The sequence below is a fragment of the Trichosurus vulpecula genome, chromosome 1 (assembly GCF_011100635.1).
Source record: "Trichosurus vulpecula isolate mTriVul1 chromosome 1, mTriVul1.pri, whole genome shotgun sequence".
Classification (NCBI taxonomy): Eukaryota; Metazoa; Chordata; class Mammalia; order Diprotodontia; family Phalangeridae; genus Trichosurus; species Trichosurus vulpecula.
Genome location: NC_050573.1, coordinates 377,324,387 through 377,345,018, shown reverse-complemented (window position 1 = coordinate 377,345,018; position 20,632 = coordinate 377,324,387). Strand labels below are relative to the sequence as shown.

The 20,632-nt window shown below is 37.0% G+C and overlaps 1 protein-coding gene across 1 annotated transcript in view; it reads left to right on the top strand.

Moving 5' to 3' along the window:
- Positions 1-20,632, top strand: part of EPG5 (ectopic P-granules autophagy protein 5 homolog) — a 134,981-nt gene that overhangs the window by 12,362 nt on the left and 101,987 nt on the right. Inside the window, exons 2-9 of the mRNA XM_036746153.1 lie at positions 5,868-6,812; positions 8,226-8,469; positions 11,257-11,393; positions 12,515-12,622; positions 13,593-13,666; positions 17,223-17,328; positions 19,076-19,190; positions 19,991-20,141. Coding sequence (XP_036602048.1) covers positions 5,868-6,812; positions 8,226-8,469; positions 11,257-11,393; positions 12,515-12,622; positions 13,593-13,666; positions 17,223-17,328; positions 19,076-19,190; positions 19,991-20,141 — 1,880 coding nt within the window. The remainder of the gene's footprint in view (positions 1-5,867; positions 6,813-8,225; positions 8,470-11,256; positions 11,394-12,514; positions 12,623-13,592; positions 13,667-17,222; positions 17,329-19,075; positions 19,191-19,990; positions 20,142-20,632) is intronic.

Here is a 20,632-nt window from a genome sequence, read left to right as displayed (position 1 = left end):
AAAACATCTTGTTGAAATTCTGGGTTCTGAACACTATTTTCAAAAAAGAAGTAAAGATGGGGGCTTGTAAACTGATCTTGCAGTAGGAGGAAGCAGAATTCTTTGAGTGTCTTGACAGGATATCATTCTGTTTGCAGGGATGGAGGGGCAGAGAAATAGGTTTGTTAAGGTAGTTTTTACACTTAAGGCCAGCCTGGGATGCATTCTCTTGCATCTTTATTTCTTAAAATCCCTAACTTCCTGTAAAGCACAGCTCATGTGCTATTTCCTGTCTAAAATTTTTTTTTTAGCTCCTTTCATCTCCCTTCGTCATAGTGTTCTCTGGCTAGAAATTACTTTGTGTTTATTTATTTGTGGACATATTTTGTCCCTTAGTAGAATATAAGCTCCTAGTGGGCAGAAGCTTTCTTTTCCTTTTTTTTTTTTTTTTGGTCATTGTATCCACAACACTTTGCAGAGAAAGTTGCTGCGTAAATATTTGTCGAATTGAATTTAGTACAAGGCCTCTTTCATCTGCTACATCTGCCAGTGCAAGTTGAGGAAAAGCTCTGAAAGTTTCAGTAGTCCCTGTGGAATTGCTATAAATTGTGCCTACTTTCTGAATTCTTGGGAATGGCTTAGGTATAGTCAAGTCAAGCATTTATTAAGTGCCTACTATTTGCCAGGCATTGTGCTAAGTGCTTTACAAATCATTTATCCTCACAACAACCCTGGCATGTAGATACTTTTATCCCCATTTTACAGTGGGGGAAACTGAGGTAGAGAGTGATCAAGTAATTTGTCTGGGGTGTCACAGCTAGTCTGAAGCTGGGTTTGAATTCAGTGTTTCTTAACTTCTTGAGGCCCATAACTCTACCCTCTATGCCACCTAGCTGGAGGAGACAACCTACAAACAACTTGGTATATACAAGATCTATTCAGAATAAGTTGGAAGTAATCTCAGCATTAAGGGAGACAGGGAAGAATTTCCTGGGCAGAATTTTATCTGAGACTAGAAGGAAGCCAATAGGCAGAGATGGGAAGAGAAGAGTTTCCAGGCATTTAATAAATATTATTGACTGACTGATTGACAAGCTAGTGAAAATGCATGTGATTAGGAAGCTGAGTGTCCTGTGCTAGGAAAAGGGGACCAGTGTCATTGGAATGTAAGTGGAGGGGAATGAAGTGTAAGAGGACTGGAAAGGTAGAAAGGGACCAGATTGTGAAGACTTTGAATGCCAAATAGAGGATTTTATATTTGATCTTACGAGGAATTTGAGTTTATTAAAAAGGGGTGTGACATGGTCAGATCAGCACTTCAGGAAAAAAGGAAGGAAACAAACATTAAGTGCTACTGTATGCTAGCTGCTGTGCTAAGTGCTTTAGAAATGTTATCTCATTTGATCCTCATGACCACCCTGGGAGGTAGGTGCTATTATCATCCCAATTTTACAGTGGAGAAAACTAAAGCAGACAGGGCTTGAGTGACATCACACAGCTCATAAAGTATCTGGAGCTCAGGTTTTCCAGACTCTAGGTCCAGTGTACCACCTGAAGATCACTTTGACAGCTGAGTGGAGGATTACTGGAGAGGGGAGAGATAAGGCAGAGAGACCAATCAGAAGGCTATTGCAGCAGTCCTGGTATGAGGTGATGATGGCCAGCACTAGAGTTGTGGTAGTATTAGAGGGCAGAAGGGGGTATGTAGGAGAAATGTTACAAAGATAAAATCTACAGGATTTGGTAACTGATTGGATATAGGGTATGAGCATGACAAGTCAAGGATGACAGCCTAGGTTCTGAAGCTGGGTGAATAGGAAAATGGTGACACACTCAACAGTAATAGGGAATATTGGGAAGAGAGGAGGGTTTAGGAGGAAAGACAATGAGTTCTATTTGTGTATGTTGATTTTGAGATACCTACAGGCATCCAGTTCAAGATGTCCGAAAAGGCAGTTGGTAATGTGGAGTTGTAGCTCAGGAGAAAAACTAAGATGGATATCTAGATCAAGAAATCATCTGCATGTAGATGATAATTGAACCCATGGAAGCTGGTGAGATTACCATGCAAGATAATATTGAGGAGGAGGAGAAGAGGGGCTTGAACAGAGCCATGGGGAACATCACCTGGACGAAGATATAGCAGAGGAGACTGAAAAGGAGAAGTCAGGTAGGAGAACCAGGAGAGAAGCAGTATCATGAAAACCTAGAGAGGAATAAGCATATAGGAGAAGAGAGAGATTGATAGGTTGTAGAGAGGCTAGGAAAGAGGAGGATTAAAGCAAAGGCTATGAGATTTGTCAATTAAGAGATTTTTGATAATTTTGTTGTGGGCAGTTTTGGTTGAATAGTGAGGTCAGAATCCAGTCAGCTGAGGGATTTGAAGCTAGTGAGAGGAGAAGGAGTGGAGATACCTTTGTAGGTAGTGTGAATAGTGTAGATAGGGTAGATGCCATAGAAGTGAAGAGATAGCTTTCTCTAGGAGTTTAGTTAAAGGTCTTGGGGAGGGGATAGTGTGGATCTTTTTTTTTTTTTTTAAAGGAATAATAAATGTATTTTACTGCTATCTTCTGTTTTTTTACCTTGCCCAAGTTTTCCCTTATATCTATCTTGGCCCTCACCCAGAGAGCCATTCCATGTAACAGATAATTTTAAAAAATAAAAACAGGAAGAAGCAAAAACTAGTTGTAACCTATCAATTCACTGAACGAATATGAAAATATATGCAGTGTACCTTATCTGTGATCCCACCTGTGCAAAGGAGTGGGGGAGGTGTGTTCTTATATTTGGTCTTTATAATTTTGTAATATTCATTTTTGATTGTTTTCTGGTAGTGGTTCTTTACATTTGCTTTGATCTAGTCATCTTATATATTGCTTTCTTGGCTCTGCTTTCTTTGCTCTTATAGTTCATATAAGACTTCCTATGTTTTGCATTCATCACATTCATTTTTTCTTACAGTATAGCAATATTCTACTACATTTATGTACCACAATTTGTTGTCATTTCACATTCTATCAACATGTGCTTTGTTTCCAGTTCTTTTGTACCACAAAAAGTGCTACCACAAAAATATTTTGATGTATATGGAGACTTTATTTTTATCAGTGACCTCTTTTGGGGTATGTGCCTAGCAGTGGAATCTCTGGGTGACAGGGACTTTATTTTTGTAATTCCAAATTGCATTCCAAAGTGGTTATACGAATTCCTGACTCAACAAACAGGACACTAGTTTGCCTGTTTCTCTACAGTCCCTCCAACATTGACTGTTCCCATCGCTCGTCATCTTTACCAGTTAGCTGGGTGAGATGAAACCTCAGGGTTGTTTTGAGTTGCATTTCTTTCATTATTAGTGTTTTGAAGCGTTCTTTCATGTGGTGGTTACTAGTTTGCAGTTATTCTTTTCAGAATTGTTTATTCATACCTTCTGACCAAAGTGAGGATTCCTTTAAGTTAGGGCTTGTTTGTAGGTATCTGGGAAGGAGCCAATGGCTAGGGAGAGATTGAAGCTGAGAAAATGAGGGCAATCTGTTCAGAAAACAGGAGGGAACTTGGGTGCATATAGAGAGAGGGGTTTGCCTCGTCAAGGAGAAGGAAGAACTCTTGATACTTTGCTAATACCCTACAAAGACTAAATTGGGTTTACCTCTAAAACCGGAGTTAGGAATAAGCCTGATGTGTGTTGCTATCTGCTTGTACTGTGCTCTGAAATTAGCAGGTTACAAAGTTTTTTATTCCTCCTTGAGAGAGAGATACAACAGTTAACTGTAACTCCTTCATGGTACTCTCTAATCACTTAGTAAATAAATGATTGTCGTCCATGTCCTCAGTACAGTTTTTATCAGCAGTTTGGGGACCATGTTTAAGGGATCCGTGAGGTTAAAACTATTGCCATATGATATGGAGACATTTTAATTTCTATTGAGGTAAATATCAATAGTGTAACCTACATAAACAACAGCTTTTTGGGGTCCTTGATAATTTTTAAGAGTATAAAAGGTTCCTGAGACCAGAAAGTTTGAGAACCACTGTGTGATGGATGCCATGTGATACTGATCCTGTTTGATCCTGAGAAACAGAAGAGTGAGAACATGTTGTCCTTAATAGTAGGTTATGTTTGCATTGTGATTGCTCTTTAGGGCCTATGAAATACTTGTCACACAACATCCGTGTGAGGTAGGTAGTTCAGATATTACAGATGAGGAACCTGAGGTTCAGAGAGTCAAAATTGCTTGCTCGGGATCACGCAGCTAACAAGTGTTACAGTCGAGATTCCAACCCAGTGTCTCTAATGGACTGTTCTTTCCATCACACCATAGGAAAAAGGGACAGAAAAAGAAACTCAACTGTTAAAATTTTTGAAAAATGGTCTATAAAGAAGTATTTATTAGGCACCTATTACATTCCAGTCAATCTCCTAGGGATACAAATACAGAGAATGAAACAATCCCTATATCATTGATTTTTGTTCTTTACACAACTCATTTTCTTTTTATAAAAAAAATGTTTATTGATATCTTTTTTATACCATCAAAATTTCTCCCAGTAGCCTTCCCTTCAGTCCTAGCAAGAGAGCACATGTAACAACAAATAATATTAAAAAAAAGGAAAAAAAAACCAATCAATACTTTGAAAAAGTCTGAAACATGTGCTATATGAATGCTAGCTGTTATTTACATAGCTGTTTTGCTTGTGCGCAAGAAGATGAGGCATTTTCTTTGTTTCCACTTCATGAACCTGGTGAAGAATTTCCTTCAAATTAAGTGTAAAATAATTTTTCTCAGTTAAATTTAATTCTTTTAGATGTGTGTATGCATGTATCTTAGTACATGCATGAAATCTTATGTATGAAATCTTGTATATGAAATCTTAAAGAGACTATCAGCTATTCCTTTGAAAAGCAGCCCATTCATTTAACAATTGTATGGTACTATGGTACTAAAGTGTATGGTATACATTTTATACAGTATGATCCTTAGTTCAGTATAGTGGAAGAAGTAATGAATTTGTTGCTAGAGGACCTGAGTTTGAACCTTAGCTTTGTTGTTTGTTCTTTATATGGCCTTGGACAATTGATATCAATGTTAGATGTTATTTATGGAAATAAAAATAGTGTAAAGAAATCTCAAAATATTAATGGAATTTAGTTTTTCCTAAAATAGTTTTCCTTCATTTTAATATTAAACTCTTTAATCTTTTATGTAGTGTACTGAGCCACTTTAGTGAGGCTCTTATATAGTGTTCTTTTGTTAATGACTTGCTATTATGACTATAGTGCTTTGAACAACCCTGAGTGTTCTAATTTTGATTAATATTTTTATTAATTCATTCAAAGCTTTTTAATTTAAAGTAATTTGAGGAAGAAAAGAATCATTTGAAATGTTTAATCATTTTTAATTATTTGTTCAGTTTGGTTTCTCTGATGGGTATTTCTCTGTATGACTTCCTAGCTTGTATTTTGTAAAGAAGGTACTTTTAAAAGAGTTTTCAAACCTCACATATTCAGTTTGTATTTATTAACTCCTTACTATGTGCAAGGCACTGTATCAGAGGCTGGGGATACAAAAACAAAAATGAAACAGCTTCTGCCTCCAAGGAACTCATATTCTAGAATTTTACTTAGTATGTAATGGAATTGAGAATGGTCTAATCAGAATTTTTTCTTCAATTCTAGTCTGTTTACTTTTCTGCTACTTAACTTTTATATTCAATATAATATTCAAATTAGTAAGGAAGATTATAGACTAACATGCTGTCCATTAAAAGATTTTTGGTTTTTTCTTAAAAAGAAGTCTTTTACATTTTATGTTTTATATACAATATCAAGATAAATGATTTCTAAAGTAAAACTTGTTACTGATTACCTAACATTTTTCATTTTGTTTTAGGAAAAGAAGAAATATAGTGAAGCTTTTGAGAAAGAACAACTTGATGAGGTGAACCTTCCTGAGACTTGTAGAGAGCAGAAAATACCTTCTCCATCAGGGGAAGTCCTAGCAGCATGTTCTGAGGCATTAACTGAGATTCAGTTGCAAGATGTCAGTAGCCTACAAACTGTGAAGGAAATGTTTGATGTCTCACTCACTTCTTTAACTTTAGACATTGAAGGATCCCAAACACATAACTCAGAGATAGTAATAGAGGGGGAAGAGGTCAAAGAACATCGACTGTATGAAGAAATTGAGCCAAAGTACAACCCTGAGGAAGATGTGAGCATCAAAGCGGAAGACTCTCAGGGCCTTAAGGGTAGAGCTGATAATACATCTGCACAATGTGGACGCTCAGAAACCACATTCCAGTCTGGTGCTTACAGTCAGCCAGTAGCAGGACATACACAGGACAGAGGAACTGAGAGTAGACAAGATTATAGACAACCTGTTGGCCTTTCTTCAGAGGTGCTACATAATGTGGGCTTACAGAGTTGTTATGAAGCCAAAGAAGTCTTTCAGCCAACTAGATTGAAAAAACTCTATCCCGAATTACCAGCTGAATTATCTGGAGAAAGACCAGCTTTAATGGCAGTAAAACCACTGTTACGGAATGAACGACTCTATCCTGAAATCCCTTCTGAATCAGAACTGGTACCATTTACTAAGGAACAACTGAAAATTTTTGAACCTTGTTCCTGGTTAGAAAATGTTGAATCATACTTAGAAGAATTTGACAGTATGGCTCACCAGGACCGTCATGAATTTTATGAGTTGCTTTTGAATTATTCACGATGCAGGAAACAGCTGTTGCTGGCTGAGGCTGAGCTGCTTACCTTGACATCTGATTGTCAAAATATCAAAAGCCGATTATGGCAGTTTAAGGAAGAGCAAATGACTGTACAGGTATGATGACTAATGTTCTCTAAAGCTTTTTTTCTGGAAGCTGGTGCTTTTGGGATATAGATGCCTTACTTGAGTTGTTACCTTGGTTTGAAGTCTGCTTATTCTCATTTGTTTCTTCTGTTGATTACAAGTCTTTTCCCCTAAAGATGCAGATAATTAGCCAAAGATTAAAGGATCAGGTACCACTATAGTTTTTTGAATTATGTTGTACATTTTAGATTTTATATGCAACATTGAGAATTGTGATTTCTAATTACTGATTACTTAATATTTTTGTTTTAGGAAAAAAACCATAATGAAGTTTCATAAATTTGGAAGTTGTGCAAAAATTTAGGTGACAGCTGAAGATATGCAAATGACAGATTTATAAGGAAAGGAGTGAGTGGAGAATGAACATTAATTGTCTTAGGACTGAACCTTGAGGAAGACTTGTATTTAAGAGGTGGTAGAGGGAGAGAAGATAGCAAAAGAGATATAAATAGAGCAGCTAGAAAGATAGAAAGAAAACTAAGATGTTCTTTAAGATGTCAGTGGAGCAAAAAAGTTTCCAGTTCACATAAGGCAGAAAAAAGTACTAGGATAATGTGGTTAGAGAACATAACCTTTAGATTTAGCAACAAGGTCATCATTGGTGACTTCCAAGAGAGCCATTTCATTAGAATGATGGGTATGAAATTAGATCACAGAGGGCATAGGAGGGATGGAGTGTGGAGTGAATGGAGGGCAGCAGATGTATGCCATCTTTGAAATGTTTAGCAGTGAAAAAAGTGAGAGAATTACAACAGGAACTATAAATGACAGCATGGTCAGTCAAAGAATTTTTCAATGTAAGGGGATCCCCTGAGTATATTTGTAGATTGAGACTACCAGAAAGAGGATGACTGAGGGTAGTACAGTGTTAGGGAACCGGGTAGAGGGGTTATTAACCTTGGAACGGAGAAAACATTTATTTGGAGACAGGGGTAAAGTTGATTGTGAATAAAGAGGAATTTTGACATTGAGTGGAAAGTAGATGAGTGGCCTTGCTTTTCATTGGCCAAATAGGAGGTAAAGTCTTCTTTTAAGAATAGGTTTATCATATGGGGATAAGGAGAGTGAAGGATGGAAGAAAGTTGTTCTCAGCTATGCTGGCTATCTGTGTTTTCTCAGGACTTCAGGCATAATATTTATCTATACCACACTGCTTGACAATCCTATTTTGTATTGTTTCTGCTCATTTTCTCTGTGTTATTTTTATATGCTTTGCTATATAATAAGTATCTGGAAGTCAAGATTATCTTATACTTCTTTTATATGGATTACAGTTCTTAGCACAATGATAGACACTTAATAGGGATTTTAATAAACATTTCTTGGTTGATACTAAGATTCTCGGGTAACTGAATTTCTATTTTTATCATTTTTCTCTTTCAGGGTATTTGTGCAGACCAGGTGAAAGTTACAGGATATCATCGTTACCAGACGGTGGAGATGAATGAGAGTGCTCTGGGCGAGCTAAAGAAGGCCTTTGAAGCAAAGGCTGAGCATTTACATCAGACTCTCGCTCTGCACTCTTACACTTCTGTGCTCTCCCGCTTACAAGTAGAGTCCTATATTTTTGCATTGCTCAGTAGTGCCGCTGTTCAGAGGTCTTTAGCTGTTCATCAGCAAGGTCGAGGTATGTGATGATTAAAATCTCTCCCTTTCTTATGCTCCACAACGAAGTACAAGCTTACCAGTAACTTTTGTTTTCAGCTGAATTGGTATTAAAATGTAATGTTTTTATCTGTGGCTATATAAAATGTATTCCGACGTTCTCATTTTGAATGAAGAGGTATCTAATGGCCTTTTTCTGGAACAGTATTTGGTTTCTTTATTTTTGCGTTTTTGTACCTTGCTGAAAGGCCATTTCTAGATCGCTGTGGTATTTTGCTGTCCTAATTTGTGTGCTCCTCTGCCATGGATGGACAGTCCGTCTGTAGCTTTTGAACATCACTTAAACTGACAATGCTGTAGTCGCTTCTGTTGGCCACTTTTCTTTTTGGTTTTCTGCTTTTCAGTTCAGATTCCCAGTTTGATTTTATATTTTCACATGACCCGGATGTTTTCTACTACTAGTGGCCTTTCAGAAAGCAGCTGATGATAGATGATAAGGTCAATATTAAATAGAATAACAGAAACATAGAATGCGTAGGCCTTTTTGGCTTTAATTCAGTCCTTCATCTTCTGCTTGGACTATTGCAGTAGCTTCCTAATTGATCTCCTTGCTTCTGCTCTTTTCTTTCTAATCCGTTATCCCACACAGCTGCCAAATAATCTCCAAAAGCACTGATCTGACCCTGTCACTCCCTGCTCAAGAAAGTTTAGTGATTTCCTTTTGCCTCTAGGATAGAATAAAAACTCCTGTCTTTGGGATCTAAAGTTCTTCACAGTCTGGCTTCAATATATGTTTGCAGTTTGAACTCATGTTGTTAATCCTTCAGACACACTGGCTTACTTAATGCTCACCATTCCCAGCATTCTATCTCCTCCTGTGCTGTTGTAGAAACTCTACCCCATTTCTGAAACGTTGTTTTTCCTTCCCACCACTCAGAATATTTTCCTTTAAGAGTAAGGTCAAGTGCCGCTTTCTGTAATAGGCCTTTTCTGATTCTTCCAGTTGTCAATTGCTCTCCCCCCAAATTACTTTGTATTTATTTTGACTTTGTACGTGTTGTTTTCCCCTTAGGAAAATCTCTTGAGGGCAAGGATGTTCTGGTTTTTTCTTTGTCTCCTCAGCACCTAACATAGGGCCCAGTACATGGTAGGAATTTAATAAATGCTTTTTTAATTGAATTGGGTCACCTTTGACTCCTCCCTTTTTGTCTTGATCCTCACCCCAATCTTGTCAGTTGCCATAGTCCTATTGATTCTCTAGCATCTCTCACATCTACCCTCCCCCTTACCACCATAGTTCAAGCTCTTATTACCTTTTGCCTCAACTAATGAAAGTCTCCTAACCAGTCCCTTTGCTTCTAGTCTCTAGTTTCCCGCTCCCCACTCTCTCCCTGTAATACATCTATTTCATTGCTAGATTAGTTTTGCTAATATGGAAGTCTGATGCTGTTATTTCTGTTTTCAAAACCTTCAGCTTTATTGACTACTGGATAAAATGAAAACTTAAACTCACATTTGAGGCCCTTCATAATGCCTCAATTGTTTGAATCCTTGTATTAGATCATGCACTCTCATTCACTCCGTGTTTCAGCCAAACTAGACTTGTGTCCCTGAATGCATCCTGTACTTTTTCTGTATCAGTCTTTGGTCGCACCCTTCTCTGTACCCAAAATGCTTTTTTCTCCATTTTTGCTTGTTTAAATCCTGCTTGTTCTTAAAGGCACAACTTACAGGCCACTTCTACCATGAACCCTTCTCTGATAGTACAAGTGTTTATAACATTTGAAAACTTCTCTTATGTACTTACTGTACCCTACACACGGCTGCTGGCTTAATCTTGCTAATAGAGAAGTCTGATACTGTTATTACTGTTTTGTATTCTTGGTATTTGTGTGTGTGTCTCGTCTCCATTGTTGGATGGCAGTCTCTTTGAGGGCAGGGCCATGTCTTATTTTCCTTTTATGTTCATCAGTCACTTGTATATGGTAGGTATTTAATAAAGGTTTTTGTTATTTTGTTGGCTCTAGTCCACCCATCTCAGGAAATTGAGGCCCAGAGATGTTAAAATGAGTGCCCAAGTTTGTTTCAATATCAGTTGTGATGATGTAACAGTAAGGCAATAAGAACAATGTAATTATAATTCTCAAAATGCCTGTGTAGTTCTGTATCACAGAGTATGAGATACTCTCCACATAGAAAGCAGAAGTAAACCATTTATTCAGCCTCCGCAGAACCATGTCCCATAAGCCATTTATCCAGTCTGTCACAGCAGTGAAGCATTCAGTACATAATATCCTAACACGGAGCCTCACCATCCCAAAACCTCTCTGACCCCTTGCCGGGGTCTTCCCAAGACAAAGTCACAGTGCAGCTAAGTCAGTCTGTTCAGTTCTAACAATCATGAGGGTGGCCATTAGCGCAGCCATAACTGCACTCCATCGCTCACTCTCTCTCTCAGGATTTTCCTGTGACATAACTTCCCTTTCCTGTCAGGAAGCTCCTCCTACCACATGTGACTTAGGCTTCCTGTGACATAAGCAGGTCACATGGCCTATAAATGGGTGGGAAAGATCTTCAAATTTAAATTGCTACTACAGATAAGTAGTCAGTATTTTAAAGTTCATTTCTTCATTGATTTATTGTATTTTTCTATAAAAACAGTTTTGGAATTAGCATGTTAATGCAAAATATTTTGAAATAAAAATATTTTTCCTTAGACTTTTTAAAGTTTTAGGATTTAGTCAGTATTTCAGGATGCTACTAAAATCATTTGTATAGGATTCATTCAGTCTTTTCTTTTAATTTATAGTTTCTAAACAGGCGGAAAGTCTTCCCTCTGATTTGTGTCACCTGAAGGAGTGTATTAGTGTTTTATTTATGTTCACCCGGAGAGTTATCGAAGATACACAGTTCTACAATGATGTTCTTCTTTGGCTGCAGAAATTGGTAAGGGATAGATGGCCAGCAGTATTTTCTGCCTATCCCCCCTCCTGAAATGCCTGAGGTCACTGCTTTTATTTTTGTCTAATTTTTCTTCAGTGTCTGCTTCTGGTAAAGTATCTTTCCCCTTACCGTATTAGTACTTATCTTTTTTTTTTTTTGCTTGTTAACAATTAGTGGTATTTTATTATGTGATTAAGGAAAACAAAGCCTTTTCTTACTAAACCAAGTTCAGTTACTTTGGTCTTTGAGCCTTCTTAGAAAAGAATATAATGCTGGATAATACTCTACCAAATTTTAAGCCTCGAAAGCCATTTAAAGTAGATTACCTCTCTATAAAACTTCAAAAAAATATATTATTTGCTGTTAGCTTCTAGTGATCTTACTGATATGAGTGCTAGTTTCTTGAAAAGGCAAAGAAGAAAGGAAATGCATGTCAAGTACTTAGAGAAAACTAATAGATTGGTAATTCCCACCTACCAAAGAGAGTGTCTTGGTCTTCACTAGATTTCTTATGTATTTGAGGGTGTTTTACAGATACAACATGTTCATAATGACAGAAGACTAGATATTTAATCTATTCTTAATTTGTATTTTTTCATTCTATCACATATGGCCAGGAACCTCAGGGATTTGTACTTATAAGGCAATCAGAATTGGATCTATTTGGAGAAGGTACTTTTGATGTTTTTGCACTAGCTCTCAGATTTGTAGGCCCACATTGACTCTAAATTGGTAGAAATCCATGGAAGGGTTGTTTTATGTTTAATTTCCTTTGTACTGTTGTGAAATGGTGCATGCATCTTTTGTAAGGTGATATATGTGCCTTTACTTAATATGGTAATAAAAGACAAATCATAGGATTTAAGGCTGAAAGGCCCCTTAGAGATCTTCTAGTTGAACCCCTTTGTTTTACGGATGAAGAAACCACTACTTAGAGAGAAGGGAGTTGTCCAAGATTATATAGATAGTAAATAGCAGAGCTGGGGTCTTAAGCCAAGTTCTCTGATTTCAAATTCTGTAATCTCTATTAGTGTCAACTGTTATTGTAGCCCCTCATCCTTATAATAAATGGTTTCCTTCACTTTTCTTGAATAATTAGATTATTTATCTTTTATATTGCTCAGGTATCAGTGTTACAAAGAGCTGGATGCCCTGGTGATCATCTATTCCTTTTAAATCATATTCTTCGATGTCCGGCTGGTGTTAGTAAGTGGGCCGTTCCTTTCATTCAGGTATGTACAATCTGGTGACTTCCTCATAGCAAATAGTTCAGTGTTCAGATATTTTTCTGGTAAAAGTTCTTCTCAGGCACTTACAAGAAAGAAGAGCAAAAAAAGTTCACCTTGTAAAGCATTAAATTAAAAATTAAACACTGAATTTATTTATGAGCCTGGTGGGACTGTTTCTTGTTGAGCTCAGCAGAGATGAAGTAATAATAGAATTGCTGGAGTTCAGTGGTTTTCTAGCTTGGAGAAAGTTCAATGGAATTTAATTCTGCAAAATCCCTGTTCAGTGAAGCGTAGCAGAGGCTTATTCAGTAGTGCTCAACCTATCATTTCAAGGTTTTTATATCCCATCCCACCTTCTGGAAAATATAATGAGACTTAATAGAGACCAACTCAATGCTGCTTAATTACTTATGGTAGGTTATGGATTTATGTAGTCAACTCTCATATACCCAGGAGTTGATGATTCACTTGGTGGATTACATATGCTCTTTGCTTCTCCTACCCTTCTGATCCTACTCTTTAGGCTGTTTTGTTTTTAATTAGCTCTTTTAGTAGAGATAGATTGGGGAGTAAAATAAAAGCATGCCAAATTTTAAACCATTCCAAGTTTTTTCTTTTTTTGGTAGCACTTAGGAAAGGAAGTGAACCTCTTGCTTGAAAAAAAAGTTTCTTTGATAATCTCTGATTTAAATTACCAATTCTCTCCTCTCTTTTCTCACCCCACTCCACCTTTTGATGTATTGATAATTAATGTGGGCTGTTAGGTCTTTTCTAGATTCCAAATGCAGCTGAGCAAAAATGTTGTCAAAAAACTTCTGGAGGCTGCCTTGTTTCATGTAGGCCATCTAACTAGTCCCTGACAGTCTTCTATTAAAAACTCACTTGTTCCTGGTCACAATATTAATGAGCTGATATTAAATAATGCAGGTTGTTCATCTTTTCTAATCCTTTTTTCCCCCTTTTCTGATTTCAGATCAAAGTGTTGAATAATTCATCAGGGGTATTTCACTTTATGCAGTCCCTTGCCTTACTTATGTCTCCTGTCAAGTAAGTCTGAAAGAGGTTTGCATTGCAGTTTAAAATACTGCCCCACATTTGAACACTATCTTTTATATCCATGTACAGAGGAGCTCTGCCAAAGGAGCTCTTAGAACTCCAGTACTTTAGCATTTCTGATTTTCCTTTAGACTTGAGCCCAAGCTTTTAGCTGATCACCAGTAACACGTTAACCTTCTTTGGATCCCAGAAATTCTAGTGTTTTTGAGGTCTAGCTTTCCTCCCCTTCCACAAAGGGAGCCTGATATTTTAAAGATTCCTATTATAATCCTTTATTAAAGTAAGTTATCATATTTTATTTGATTTTTTGTGTAAATCTAGATTTGTGTATATTAGACTGTTTAGGGTGAGGTAGACTGGTAATTTGGAATGTGAAATACTTTAGAATGAGGCTAAGTTTGCTTGGCGTACAGTACAGACGATTTGTGTAAAAAAGATTGTAGAAGGTGCATTTTAAACAGTTACCAAGTATGTAATGTGTAGTTATGATGTGTTCAGCATTGTGCTAGATACTGTGAGGGAGTAAAAGAAATCTAAGACATTATCTCTGCCCTCAAGGAGTTTATATTTTAGTTGGGGAGACACATATGAACATTTGAGTGTTAAATTCCAAAGGTATTCGCAATTAATACAGTCCCAGTTTGGGGAATGAAGTGAATAGTATGGACTAGAATAGCCCCAAAACATTTCATATAGGTGGTGAGACACAGAGTCTCCAGAGGTAAATGATGGCCTCTATTGCTGAGATTCTAAACTACCACTAGAGTTCTGAAGCCTTTGGAGAACCAGAGGCATATATATCATTAATGCAAAATTCATGACCTTGAAGAGGACCATAAGCATGCCAGATTTGGACCTAGAATCAGGAAGACCTGAGTTTAAATCCAGCCTCAGACGTTTACTATCTGTGTGACTGTGGGCAAGTCATTTAACCTTTGTTTGCCTCTGTTTCCTCATCTGTAAAAGGGGGGTGGTCATAGCACCTATCTCCCCAGGTTGTTGTGAGGATCAAATGAGATAATATATGTAAAGTGCTTTGCAAACCTTAAAATGTTTTATAAATGGTAGTTTCTATAGAACAAAGTGATATGTTAATTACAAATTAGTATTTTTTATTCCTTAAGGCAAATCACCTCATGATCTTTATGTAGTGTTGTCCTACAGCAGTAGTTAATAATGCTGCCTTATTATAATAATAATACTCATGTAATCTGGTTTGAGTTTTTCACTCAAATAAATATTGACTGATTCTTCAAAATCCCTTTACATCATTTTCTACTCTTACTTCCTTTCCCCCAATCTCTGACAGAGAAGTGGATCTTCTTTTTGCTGAGGCAAATCCCCCTGCAGTTTGCTTTAAACCTCCCTCTCTTCCCATCTTCTTCTGCAGATTCAGTTTTCAATCATCTTTTGGTCTGAAATCTTCAACTTCTCCCTTCTCTACTGCTTTCAAACATGTCTCAATCCTCCCTATCCTTAAAAACCTTTACTGTACTTCACCTTGGGATGGTATTCTGAGTCTCTTCTGTTTCTCAGTCTCACTCCTAGAAAAAGCCATTTGTGATTGCTGCTGCTTCTTTCTTTGCTCTTACTCCTTGACCCTTTGCATTTTGGTTTCTGAACTCATCACTCAACTGAAACTGTTATCTCCAAAGTTACTAATGATCTTTTAAAAATAATATTATTTTAAAAATAAATTTTATTGATGTCTTCTGTTTCTTACATCATCATGATTATCCCCATTATCCATTCCCCTTCCTATCTCCCCAAACAATCCCAAATAACAAAAAGTCATTTTTCAAAGAGCATAACTCATTGATAATGGAAAAAAGTCTGAAAGAGTGCAATGTGAGATACCTGTGGAATATCAGTGATCCCTTAATTGCCAAATCTCCTGCCTTTTCTAAAGCCTATCCTACTTGAACTCTTTGTTGCACTTGACACTGCCCATCATCTGCTTTCGGATATTCTTTCCTTTCTAGGTTTTCTTCCTTCATGTCTGACATCTCCTTCTCGAGCTCCTTTGCTGGTTCGTCACCCTTATGATGCCCCATAGCTGTGGGTATTTCCCAAGGTTTTGTTCTATACGCTTTTCTTATCTCCTCATACAATCCTTCTCTTGGTAACCTCATCAACTTCCATGGGTTTTACCATCACCTCTATGCAGATGACTCAGAGATCTTTATATCTAGCTCCAATTTCTCTCCAAACTATCATCCGGCATTGCCATTACCCTATTGGACATTTCAGAAGGGATGATCTGGTTACATTGTAAATTCAACCTGGCTAAAAGTAAACATACTATCCCTTCAGGTCCTCATTTCTTGTCAACTTACATACCATCCTTGCAGACTGGGTTTGTAACCTTGTTGTTATCCTTGGCTCCTCATTCTACCTCCTCTTCCATATCTAATCAATTGCAAAATCTTGCTGTTTCTACCTTCATAATATCTCTCATATATGATCCCTTCTCTACCGCAACAGCTTCCTAACTCATTACCTTGCTTCAATATATCACCACTCTAGTGCATTCTACACAAAGGAATTATCCTTCAGCTTATATCTGATTATGTGACTTCCCTCCTTAAATAACTCCTGTGGCTTCCTGTTGTTTTCCTCTGTTTAACTTTTAAATCTCTTGGCAAGCTGGCCTTGATGTACCTTTCCAGCCTCACACTCTTCCTGTGTTCTGCCACATTGCCCTTTCCTCTCTTCCTCACATAGGACACTTTCTCCCTATACTAGGCCTTTGCTCTGGCCCTCCCATGTATCTGGAATGTAAAACTTCCTCATCTCTGTCTCACAAAACCTCTAGAGCTCCTCCTCTAGGACAGAGCTCAAGCATCACCTGCTGCAGCCATTTTTGAGCCCCCTTCACTGCTAGTTTATGCCTTCTCAAATTACCTTGTATATATTTGCTTTGTATATATTTGCTTTGTGTATATTTGTATTCATTTTCTTTTTTTTTGGAGGGGGGAAGTTAAGGCAATTGGGGTTAAGTGACTTGCCCAGGGTCACACAGCTAGTAAGTGTCAAGTGTCTGAGGCCAGATTTGAACTCAGGTCCTCCTGACTCCAGGGCTGGTGCTCTATTCACTGTACCACCTAGCTGCTGCAGTTCATTTTATTAATATACTTGTTTGTATCCCTCATTAGAATGTCAGCTCCTTGCAAGTAGGCATTTATTTTATTTTGGGACTTGTATCTCCAGCTGTAGTCCAGTGTCTGGCACATAGTAGATGCTTAATCAAAACTTATGTAGGGAACTATGCTAATGTAACTATATTTTCCTTTAAAAACTATTTCGTAATTCAGACTTTTTGCTAGTTTAGACTAATATACTTATTAGTCTTATACTTCAGTCTGAAATAATGAGGTTTTATTCTACTTGGTTTTTTCTAATTTGTTTCATTCTCTGTTTTAAGAGAGTTGAAACAGTGCTTCTATATTTGACTACATTTCAAGATGAGAAGAAAACCCTAATTAACTTGTGCTTTTTTACATGAATATTGCTTTTGACGTTAATGTGATTTTTCTACCTTTTTTAGAAATCGAGCTGAGTTTATGTGTCACATGAAGCCAAATGAATGGAAACCTTCCTCCTCTGGGCCTGAGTCTGGAAATTGGACGCTAGTAGATGAAGGAGGAGAAGAGGTACTTACTTTGAAAATCATAATGCTTTTATTAAGCTTGAGAGGGGTAAAGACTGAAAAGTAAACATAATGTAACTTAGTTTTGGAGGACAAGATTGACCTTCTGCTTTAAAGGCTAACCATGATACAGGAATATTTTCCTTTGCTTTGGGGGAATAGCATTTGACATATATATCCAAATTGGTCTAATAATGAACCACATTATGACAAGGTTTTACTTGGATGATAAAAATTTGTAATGAAAACTATAGGCTGGGATATTACATTTGGAAGATATAAAGTCTTCCTCTTGTTTTTTTGCTGAGAATTTACTTATCCAGTTCTCATTATGATGGAGTTTTTGTATGTCAGTGTCTGAACTTAGTCTTCTAGTGTCCTTGGCTAATAAACTTGAGGTAGTTCCGGATGACATGATACAGTAGTGCTTAGAGTCACTTTATTCTGGAGTATCTAGACGGGAAGGATAAGAGAAGGATTTTCAAAGGAATCTTTCTCTAATCAGTTGAAAGGTATGGAGTGGGCAGTAGTCACCTTCTCAAGAGTTGCAACCATCATATTTGTGGCAGTAGCAGTTGTATATTTCTGAATGTTTTGAGACATATTTTGTTACTGTAACTAGACACTTAAAGGAGCAACCAAAGGGGAAAACTCATCTCTTGCTTTTTTTGTGTTCTTCCTTTTGAGATTTGTTAGAGGCAATATGATGGTGGTAACTGATCAAGGGCATAGGATGCTTGTGTTAGTAGTTGACTTGTTAGCCTTAAAGCAAGCTTTTCAGAGGCTGATGCAAAATGGATGTTATAAAGATATGGTGGGGTGGTGAAATTTCTGAAATAGTAATCTTTTCCAGTGATTTCTTCCTAGTGAATTTGATTTCAAAGACAGGCAACCATTAAGAACCTTATGGATTAGAGAATGAGAAAAGAAAGGGTCATTTTCTGTTTGCCTTACTTTACTGTGAAGGCTCTGAAGCTTCAGTTTCTAAGTTCTTTTGGGGGAACCTAAAGGAATTCAAGAGTGTGGTTGGTTAAAACATGTATTTGTGAAATTGCATTATTTTTGTTGAAGTTGATGTGTCATGTTTATCAAGATCTGTGTTTTGTACCAGTTTCTGCTACCTATGGGAATATACTTTATTGAAGAGATAAGTCAGTTTGACTGACTTGTACTTTTCTGGATAAAAATTCAGATTTTGGTCTATGTTTGCCATGTAACTATATCCCGTTTAGATTGTTCTAAGCTCTTTTAACTGATAAACAATAGAACTTTGGGCAGTCTGTCATTGAAGCAGCCTCTGATAGGTAGAATCAACCATCTGCCTGAAATTTCTGAGCTCTGGAGAAAGGTGCACCTGTCACATATATATGACAGGTGCACCTTTATGTGTGTGTATACACACGCACACACACACACACACACACACACACACACACACACACACACCCACCATTATCATTTGGGGATGATAATGGAATTTTGGTAAAGATATTTTTCACTTTAAAGGTTGACTTATGTCAACCAGTGCAGTATGTCATAACTTCAGTCGAAACTGTAACTGTGAATGTATGTATCCCTTTAATAAGATCCTTAACCTAAAGAAAAAACTCAGTTATCTTTTGGTAGCTGGAAAAGGAAGAGTTCTGTCTTTTGAAATTTTATTGATAATTTATCAACAGAGAAAAGCCCAGAGAACTCCTAGTTATGATTTTGTGAAACCAAATGAAATGCTTTTGCATTTTTTCCTTTAGGATGAAGATCCTGAGACAAGTTGGATTCTCCTTAGTGAAGATGACTTGATTGCTATTTTGTCACAGTTCCCATTTCATGAACTCTTTAAACACTTCCTTGGATTTAAAGGGAAAGGTAAATTGATTCCTACAGAAAAATACTAAGGGGAATTTTGTATTTAATTCAACAAATATTATTTAGGCAGCTCCAGTGTACAGACAAATCAGTGTTTAAATACTGAGGATAAAAATGATTCAGTTTTTGCTACCAAGGAGTCTACAATCTAATAAGTTGGTAAGACTTATCCAGGTTGTTAAAGTATAAGGAAAGAGATAAATACATAGGAAATGTCAGAAAGGCATGAGAGGTTTGGTGAAAGGAAGTGTCACCTTTAGCCAAGAGATGAAGGAAGGCCTTGTGGTACCTTGGGCCTTGAATGCAGAGAAGAATTTCAGCAGAAGGAATTTGCAAAATGTTTGCAGTCAAGAGAGTGCCTTTGTGGTAAATATGTTTAACATAAGAAAAAAAAATTGAATTTGCCTCCAAGTCTTTTGTTTTGTCTCTGCTCCTGATAGTGCTCCTCTTTTAGCTCTTTTTCTGTTGTTTAGTTGTGCTGTGGTTAGCTATAATGTGACAGTGTTTTTGGATCATCTTGATTGTTTATATTTCCTTCCTGTATTTTCTTTCCCATTTTGTCAATTATTTCTACAACTTCTTTCACCTTTTTTTTCCTCTAGTTGAGGAGTTAGTGGTTTACTTAACTTCATCAGAACTCTCCCATCTTTGCCACATAGATTCATTTTGTTGTCTGGGATACTTAAAATATCTTCCCATCAGTGTCAGCTCAATCCCATAACTGTCAAATGTTATATGGATTTGTCCTTTGATAATTTTTTTCCCCTTTAATTTCTTTCTTTTCTGTTGTTAATTTATAGGTGATTATTTACCTGAAACAACAAGACCTCAAGAGATGATGAAAATTTTTGCCTTTGCCAACTCATTAGTGGAACTTCTCGCTGTAGGATTGGAGACCTTCAATAGAGCACGCTACAGGCAATTTGTGAAACGAATCGGTTTTATGATTAGGTAAATATTGCAGATGTCCGTATTTATTTGAAGTCTTCTCTTGACTGAAAACAATCATCAGTTTAATTGTAGACTCTTGTCTGCATGATACATCTTTGAACTAAGAACATTTTTTCTTCTGCCTTGTACTTAATGGGCATGTTATAATGTTTGTAGCCAAAACATTGTTAAATTGTTTCAAAGTTAGTTGGTTTGATAATTTAACTATTCCTAGGCCCAAGATCTTAAAAGCTCTCTTTGGGTTTGAATTTCAGGCTAGAAAATAATGGGAAGGGAAGAGTGAAGCTCCTTTCCTTCTGCCTTTCTCTTCTCTTCTCCCAACATCTGCTTCGGATTGTGATTCCTGTGGGCTAGGGTGGTCCAGGGAATGAGACTGGTGGGTTTCCTATGGTTTTGTCTGTGGTTTAAGAATCAAGGCGATGGTGGCTCCCAAAGTCAGAATGTAGATAATAATTTTTATGGTAATGATTATTCTAAATTGCTTATTACTT